General features: G+C 47.9%; 1 protein-coding gene and 1 long non-coding RNA gene across 2 annotated transcripts in view; one reads left to right on the top strand and one right to left on the bottom strand.

Annotated features, from left to right (window-relative positions):
- LOC310787434 overlaps positions 1 to 8,612 on the bottom strand; it is a 755,777-nt gene that overhangs the window by 263,107 nt on the left and 484,058 nt on the right. The window lies entirely within an intron of this gene.
- The window catches only part of LOC310787795 (MBT domain-containing protein 1-like), a gene marked incomplete at both ends in the record, with an annotated part of 48,332 nt that overhangs the window by 7,046 nt on the left and 32,674 nt on the right, over positions 1 to 8,612 (top strand). The window contains 3 exons of the mRNA XM_083649281.1: positions 247 to 364; positions 1,450 to 1,584; positions 7,670 to 7,758. Coding sequence (XP_083505407.1) covers positions 247 to 364; positions 1,450 to 1,584; positions 7,670 to 7,758 — 342 coding nt within the window. The remainder of the gene's footprint in view (positions 1 to 246; positions 365 to 1,449; positions 1,585 to 7,669; positions 7,759 to 8,612) is intronic.

Below are 8,612 nucleotides of genomic sequence, written 5' to 3'. Positions count from 1 at the left end.
TTCAATAATATTTTTACGAATATATTCTGTAACAATACATTTTGTGTGAAGTTGGCTCTTTTCTAAGCACAATCTATTTTTTTCTTCTTTTTTTATGACTGCAGATATATTATTCTGCTCTGTGATTTACAGACATCTGTAGTTTCTACAACTCATAATTGATATCAATAAATATATCATTTATAAATGAATAAAGCCGGTGTGAGTGAAGGCTGTTGACTTTGTTGTTGTTGTCCTGTTGTGTAGGTTGCCATGGGGAAGTCCTGGGGTGACATCAGTGAGGGGGTTCGGGTCGAAGTCCCCAACACCGACAGTGGACTGCCCATGAAAGTCTACTGGATAGCCGGCATCATTAAACTGGCTGGTACACACACACACACACACACACACACACACACACACACACTAGGGCTGCACGATTAATCGTATTTTCATCGTCATCGCGATATGAAAATGCGCGATGAACACATCGCAAAAGTCACGTTTTTTTTTTTTTTTACAGTGCACCACAGTGAACGCAACATGCAAGATACCGGCTGAATAAGTGTCCAAATGTTCATGTCATTCTGGCCAATACTCCACTTCTGTTATAACATTTCAGTCTGGAATATGGAATATCTTTCAATAATCATTATGACTAAAAGGGTAAAAGTAATCTCGTGTAAAAAATGACTGTTCTACATTGAAGTAAAAATGTAAATAATTAACTTGTTGGTTTTGGATTTTTTTTTAGCTTCAAGAGTGCATTTTTGTTCGTATGACGCTCAACACAGGCTTTGAGAATCCCGTGCCACTTACTGATACGTGTGCTTAAATTAACACACTCATATTGCAAAATGAATTTAGGCCCTCGCTGTAATACTTCAGAAGTTGAATTTGAAGTTCAGCATTAATACATTTGTCATTTTTTGTCTTAGATTTACCTTTGTGTGTTATATAAAACTACATAATTGAGAATCGATTCTAGATTCTGGAATCGAGAATCGTTGGAACCGAGAATCGATTCTGGAATCGGATCGTGACCCCAGGAATCGGAATCGGATCGGATCGTGGCTTAGCCGGATCGGAGCACCCCTACCCATTCATATTTTTGTTTATAGCTTTTTATTTATTTATCGCAGGTCATATCGTCATCGCAATATTGAACAGTGTTATCGCACATCGCAGCTTTTCCTCATATCGTGCAGCCCTAACACACACACACACACACACACACACACACACACACACACACACACACACACACACACACGCTTCGGCATCAGTGTGTATATTAACTATTATCTGTCTGTCTTTGTTAACTCGTTACTAACCTCTCCGTTTTGTTCACATTCGTTTTGTTCACATTCGTGTGCGTGTGTGTGCGTGTGTGTGTGTGTGTGTGCGCGCGTGTGTGTGTGTGTGTATGTTTATGTGTGTGTGCATGTGTGTGTGCGTGTGTGTGTGCAGGGTTCAAGGCCTTGCTGCGGTACGAGGGCTTCGACAGCGACTCTGCCAGAGACTTCTGGTGTGACCTGTGTGTGCCGGACATCCACCCTGTGGGCTGGTGTGCTGCTGGAGGCAAACCTCTGGTCCCTCCTAAATGTAAGAGAGTGTGTTTGAAGGAGACATCCACCCTGTGGGCTGGTGTGCTGCTGGAGGCAAACCTCTGGTCCCTCCTAAATGTAAGAGAGTGTGTTTGAAGGAGACATCCACCCTGTGGGCTGGTGTGCTGCTGGAGGCAAACCTCTGGTCCAGGGATAGCGGAACGCATCTGAACTTGGGGGGGCCGGGGGGCGTGTCGGGGGGGCGTGTCCCCCCGTCGGGGGGGCGCGTCCCCCCGAATCTCGGCAGCGCCGAAGAAAATTTTATGTTTTTTGGACTTTTATCCATATTTAGAAGAATATTTAATTTTAAATTAACATTAGGATTATACTGTTGTGATGTCATTATTCAGTATCTTCTCCTTTTCTATTATTAGTATTAGTATTAATATTAAATACTGAGTATCTCATGAAAAACTATTAATATTGCATCTTTTGTGTTTAGCTCCGTCTCACAGCAGGCCCGGCTCCAGAACCAAATTACAGAGGGGGCCTGCCCCTAGCTTGGGGGGGCCAAGGGGGGTCCGGGGGCATTCTCCCCCGGAAGAAGATTTTGTACATTTTAAAGTAAAATTCGTCAAACTGGTGCATTTGAGAGCAAAAGGAAGAGGCTAAATCTATGAGGAACTACACACATATCTAATGTGTTGTGACTTTACAAATAGGCCTAAACAATTAATATTAAATGTATTTACACATTGTGCACAAATTGCATTCATTGTGACAAATTTACAATAGTTAATTAATATCCAGCCAGAATCATTGCAAATGGAGGTTCAAAGTAACAGTTAGCAATAGCATTCAGTTAATCAATGCCTAATGACAGCCAGATTCCGTTTTAAACTTTAAAACAGAAAAACGGAAAAACGTTTTTAGCACACACAAAAAAAAAAAAAAAAAATTGAATGGGGGGGCCAGTTTAGGGAATGGGGGGCCCGGCCCGGTCAGGCCCCCCTCCAACGCCGGGCCTGTCTCACAGCATTGTAACATTGTAGTGCAGCCAGAAAGGAAAACTACTGTAAACATTTGAACCACATTTCTTGTTTAGAACCTATAGCTAGCAACATCGCCATCTCCTGAAAAACATTAATATTGCACCTTTCTTGTGGCTACATCACAGCATCTACTGAAAAACATTTATAGTGGATCTGACTTGTTTAGTTCACTTTAGATTCACATCACATCTGAAAAACAACCAGTCGAGTGTAATAAGTAAATGAGGTTTAATTGTTAAAAAAAAAAAAAAAAAAAAAAATCTAATTTTTTTTTTTTTTTTTTTTTTTTTTTTTTTTTTGGGGGGAACTGAAAAGTACCCGGGCCGCGGCCCGGGTGGCCCGGGCGGTTCCGCGATCCCTGCTCTGGTCCCTCCCAAATGTAAGAGAGTGTGTTTGAAGGAGACATCCACCCTGTGGGCTGGTGTGCTGCTGGAGGCAAACCTCTCGTCCCTCCCAAATGTAAGAGAGTGTGTTTGAAGGACATCCACCCTGTGGGCTGGTGTGCTGCTGGAGGCAAACCTCTCGTCCCTCCCAAATGTAAGAGAGTGTGTTTGAAGGACATCCACCCTGTGGGCTGGTGTGCTGCTGGAGGCAAACCTCTCGTCCCTCCCAAATGTAAGAGAGTGTGTTTGAAGGACATCCACCCTGTGGGCTGGTGTGCTGCTGGAGGCAAACCTCTCGTCCCTCCCAAATGTAAGAGAGTGTGTTTGAAGGACATCCACCCTGTGGGCTGGTGTGCCGCTGGGGGCAAACCTCTCGTCCCTCCCAAATGTAAGAGAGTGTGTTTGAAGGACATCCACCCTGTGGGCTGGTGTGCCGCTGGGGGCAAACCTCTCGTCCCTCCCAAATGTAAGAGAGTGTGTTTGAAGGACATCCACCCTGTGGGCTGGTGTGCCGCTGGGGGCAAACCTCTCGTCCCTCCCAAATGTAAGAGTGTGTGTTTGAAGGAGACATCCACCCTGTGGGCTGGTGTGCCGCTGGGGGCAAACCTCTCGTCCCTCCCAAATGTAAGAGTGTGTGTTTGAAGGAGACATCCACCCTGTGGGCTGGTGTGCTGCTGGAGGCAAACCTCTCGTCCCTCCCAAATGTAAGAGAGTGTGTTTGAAGGAGACATCCACCCTGTGGGCTGGTGTGCTGCTGGAGGCAAACCTCTCGTCCCTCCCAAATGTAAGAGAGTGTGTTTGAAGGACATCCACCCTGTGGGCTGGTGTGCTGCTGGAGGCAAACCTCTCGTCCCTCCCAAATGTAAGAGAGTGTGTTTGAAGGAGACATCCACCCTGTGGGCTGGTGTGCCGCTGGGGGCAAACCTCTCGTCCCTCCCAAATGTAAGAGAGTGTGTTTGAAGGAGACATCCACCCTGTGGGCTGGTGTGCTGCTGGAGGCAAACCTCTCGTCCCTCCCAAATGTAAGAAAGTGTGTTTGAATGCTGCTGGAGGCAAACCTCTCGTCCCTCCCAAATGTAAGAGAGTGTGTTTGAAGGACATCCACCCTGTGGGCTGGTGTGCCGCTGGGGGCAAACCTCTCGTCCCTCCCAAATGTAAGAGAGTGTGTTTGAAGGAGACATCCACCCTGTGGGCTGGTGTGCCGCTGGGGGCAAACCTCTCGTCCCTCCCAAATGTAAGAGAGTGTGTTTGAAGGAGACATCCACCCTGTGGGCTGGTGTGCTGCTGGAGGCAAACCTCTCGTCCCTCCCAAATGTAAGAGAGTGTGTTTGAAGGACATCCACCCTGTGGGCTGGTGTGCCGCTGGGGGCAAACCTCTCGTCCCTCCCAAATGTAAGAGAGTGTGTTTGAAGGAGGAACTTTTACTTTGACTTTTCAGAATGAGAAGCAGTCTGTGTGTAAGAAAAGCTCTGTGGAGGAGGTGCAGGGAGATGGACACAGCTAGTGTCCTCTAGAGAGAGAGTGGCGTCAGCCGAGGACCAAAATGCGAGACTCATTAGCCAATCAACAGCCAGGAATGGGTCTTGTGCTACTTTTGCATGCTAAAATAAAGCTGATAATGTACAATTTGATTCAAGGGGGGGAAAACCCTTTCAGAGTACAACACAAACTGTCTATTTTGCTGCAACTCGACAGTGCTGCTTAATCCAGGACCTTACTTCCCGGAACCCTTGAGAGTAAAAAACTGGTCCATTGGAGTGAATGGAGATGTCGGGACTCTTCTATCTACACGGCTCTGGACACATCTTCTCTCCTGGCCGTGTCACCTGAGGAGATGTTCACTGCAGCTGAAATCTGACAGCTAATCAATCATCAGGGCTGAGAGATATTGACAAAAAAAAAATCAAATTGCAATGATTTGACAGCATATAGACTGAATCACCTGACCTGGCGTTAACAACAAGCACTTCAGGATAGACAACTGCCGATTGGGAGATATCGACAAACTTCTTTATTGTTTATTTCTGCCATAGCTGTAATGTTGAAAGATATATCCCCTAAACGTGGTGGCCTGTCCTATCTTATGTTTCTGCTGTGCTTATCTGATGTACGGGGGTACGGTGGTGCAGTGGTAAGCGCTGTCGCCTCATAGCTAGAAGGTCCTGAGTTCGATTCTCGCCTGGGACGCTGTGGGCGCTGGAGTTGTGACCCCCCCATATCTTCAGTGCCTACTGCCCAGGTGGGCTATCTCGTCGAAAGGGCCTATCTGTGTGGAGTTTGCATGTTCTCCCCGTACCCCCCAGGGGGTTCCTCCGTACATAACCCCCCACTAAAAACATGCAGAAGATCGTCATCCGACCAGTGAGTACAACATCTGAAGTTGGTCCAATGATGGTCCAATGAAGGTCCCCGGGCGCTGGAAAGAAATAGCGACCACTGCTCCTGGCCTGCCCCCTGGAGGAAAGGACAAGCCTGGATGGGTCAAATGCAGAGGACATATTTCACCGGCCACCGTCAGCATGAGTGTGTGTAGTGGCCGCATGCATGTGTTGTAGTGTGTTCGTGTGACAATAAAGACGGGCTGCCGTCTGAAAATCGTTTAATCGTCGCTTAATCGTTTAAAAATCGTTTAAATCGTGTACTGTGTTGATAAACCACCTCTGTCCAACAGGGACGTCTCACCGCTGCTCAGACTAACTGCTAGTTTTGGCTGAACTCAAGCTGTAATTGTGTTTATTTTGTGGCCCAACAGCTATCTCAGTCAGTTATCTCTCCAAACTGACATGAGTGAACTGACATATCTCCTTAATGTTCATTAAGGAGATATGAAGGCATCAAACATGTTTCTGTTCATCTCAGTTGTTCGTTTGCTCTGCTCCATTCAATACTATGTAGAGTAAATGACGCAGGAGTTTTCTACCCGCACCTTATCCTAAACACACGTTGTGATTCGCTCGATTGTCATTTAAACTGCGATTGTTAACGCCACACTTTTTTCTTGTCCTCATGCTTTTTTTTTAGAACTTTAAAATAGTTAAAGGAGAATTTCATTTTTTTTTAACCTGGACCCATCTCCTGGCAATAATTATGATTTGGCCACTCACCCAGCGATGTTCGCGGCGTTTCTGGGCGTCCTAGCGTTGTTTTGAGATCAATAGCGTCCAAGTCAGTCGTAAAATGGAGCTGATTTGGGGCCAAGTGTGAGCCTGTCTTTCCTGCATCTAAATAGCTATTTTTATTCCCGTTTTCGCCACATATCGTCATAATGTGATCCCTCAACATCCACCAGAGTGATATTTCCCCCCAGGCCATTTCCTGGTCTCTCCCAGGGACCAAATTACCTCAAACGTGATCTCGGTCACCAAGTCTCGTGAAATCCCGCAATACTTTCCTGCCGACTGGTCAACTACAGGTAGGACGCTTTGCGGTGGTGGTTTTAGCGTAACCTATGTGGGGTTTGGCGTAACCTATGTGGGATTCGAAATAACGAAGGTTATGCCAAACCCCACATAGGTTGCGCTAAAACCACCACCGCAAAGCGTCCTACCTGTAGTTGACCAGTCGGCAGGAAAGTATCGCGGGACTTCACGAGACTTGGTGACCGAGATCACGTTTGAGGTAATTTGGTCCCTGGGAGAGACCAGGAAATAGCCTGGGGGGAAATATCACTCTGGTGGATGTTGACGGATCAGATTATGGCGATATGTGGCGAAAACGGGAATAAAAATAGCTATTTAGATGCAGGAAAGACAGGCTCACACTTGGCCCCAAATCAGCTCCATTTTACGACTGACTTGGACGCTATTGATCTCAAAACAACGCTAGGACGCCCAGAAACGCCGCGAACATCGCTGGGTGAGTGGCCAAATCATAATTATTGCCAGGAGATGGGTCCAGGTTCAAAAAAACCGAAATTCTCCTTTAAGAAAGGTGATTTTGTAAAAAAAAAAAAGAGTAGATGTGCCGGATTTAGTGAGTTTGATGGAAGGTTTTGATTCCTGGACCAAAGATGACCTGCAGCTCTGAAACTTCACAAATCCAGTCTGGACCAAAGATGACCTGCAGCTCTGAAACTTCACAAATCCAGTCTGGACCAAAGATGACCTGCACCTCTGAAACTTCACAAATCCAGTCTGGACCAAAGATGACCTGCAGCTCTGAAACTTCACAAATCCAGTCTGGACCAAAGATGACCTGCAGCTCTGAAACTTCACAAATCCAGTCTGGACCAAAGATGACCTGCACCTCTGAAACTTCACAAATCCAGTCTGGACCAAAGATGACCTGCACCTCTGAAACTTCACAAATCCAGTCTGGACCAAAGATGACCTGCACCTCTGAAACTTCACAAATCCAGTCTGGACCAAACTCCCACTGAAGAAATTCACTGTCGCCTCTGAGATTTGGAAATCGAGTACCGCAGGGATGACCTTTTGTTTTGGTTTGTTTTTTTAAGCAGGGGTTTCCTATCTGGAGGAAACCCCTGGAGGAGCACGGGGAGAACATGCAAACTCCACACAGAAAGGCCCTTTTTGACGAGATAGTTCACCTGTAGGCACTGAGGACATTGGAAGGGGGACATACCCTCAGCACCCACAACGTCCCAGGCGGGAATCGAACCCGGGACCAGGGGTGTGTCTCAGCGAGCGACAGAGTGACCTGTAGATCTGCTGCTCTCCTCTGAGTTCTTTCTGTCTGTGTGTCTCAGCCATCCTCCACCGCTGCACCAACTGGAAGACCTTCCTGGTCAAAAGACTCACAGGATCCAAAACACTGCCGCTGGACTTCTTCACTAAGGTTATATACACGCACAAGCACGCACGCACGCACGCACGCACGCACACACACACACACACACACACACACACACACACACACACACACACACACACACAGAAACGCATGCACACACACACACACACACACACACACACACACACACACACTCCCCTCCCTCTCACCTCTCTCTCCTCCTCTCTCCTCCTCTCCTCTCCCCTCCTCCCTCTCACCTCACCTCTCTCTCCTCCTCTCCTCGCCTCTCCCCCCTCTCACCTCTCCTCTCTCACCTCCTCCTCTCCTCCCTCTCACCTAGGGTTGCCAACAGTCCCGTATTAGCTGGGACATCCCGTATTTGGGTCAAAAGAGACGCCACTTGTCCCGTTTTTAAGGGAAGAGGCATATATATTGCGACCTGTCTGTCTGTCCCCCCCCCCCCCCCCCCCCCGTTGGTCCGACCGTCCCGTATTGCTGGGATGGAATGTTGGCAGCCCTACGGTCTCACCTCTCTCTCCTCCTCTCCTCTCCCCCCCTCCCTCTCACCTCACCTCTCTCTCCTCATCTCCTCTCCCCTCCTCCCTCTCACCTCACCTCTCTCTCCTCCTCTCCTCGCCTCTCCTCCCTCTCACCTCTCCTCTCTCTCACCTCCTCCTCTCCTCCCTCTCACCTCTCCTCCCTCTCACCTCTCCTCTCTCTCACCTCCTCCTCTCCTCCCTCTCACCTCTCTCTCCTCCTCTCCTCACCTCTCCTCCCTCTCACCTCTCCTCTATCTCACCTCCTCCTCTCCTCCCTCTCACCTCTCTCTCAGCTCTCCTCCTCTCCTCTCACCTCTCTCGCCTCCTCTCCTCACCTCTCCTCCCTCTCACCTCACCTCT

Source organism: Poromitra crassiceps, assembly GCF_964638095.1.
Source record: "Poromitra crassiceps genome assembly, chromosome: 13".
NCBI lineage: Eukaryota > Metazoa > Chordata > Actinopteri > Beryciformes > Melamphaidae > Poromitra > Poromitra crassiceps.
The sequence above is the reverse complement of the archived record's forward strand: the minus strand, read 5'-3'. Positions and strand labels throughout refer to the sequence as shown.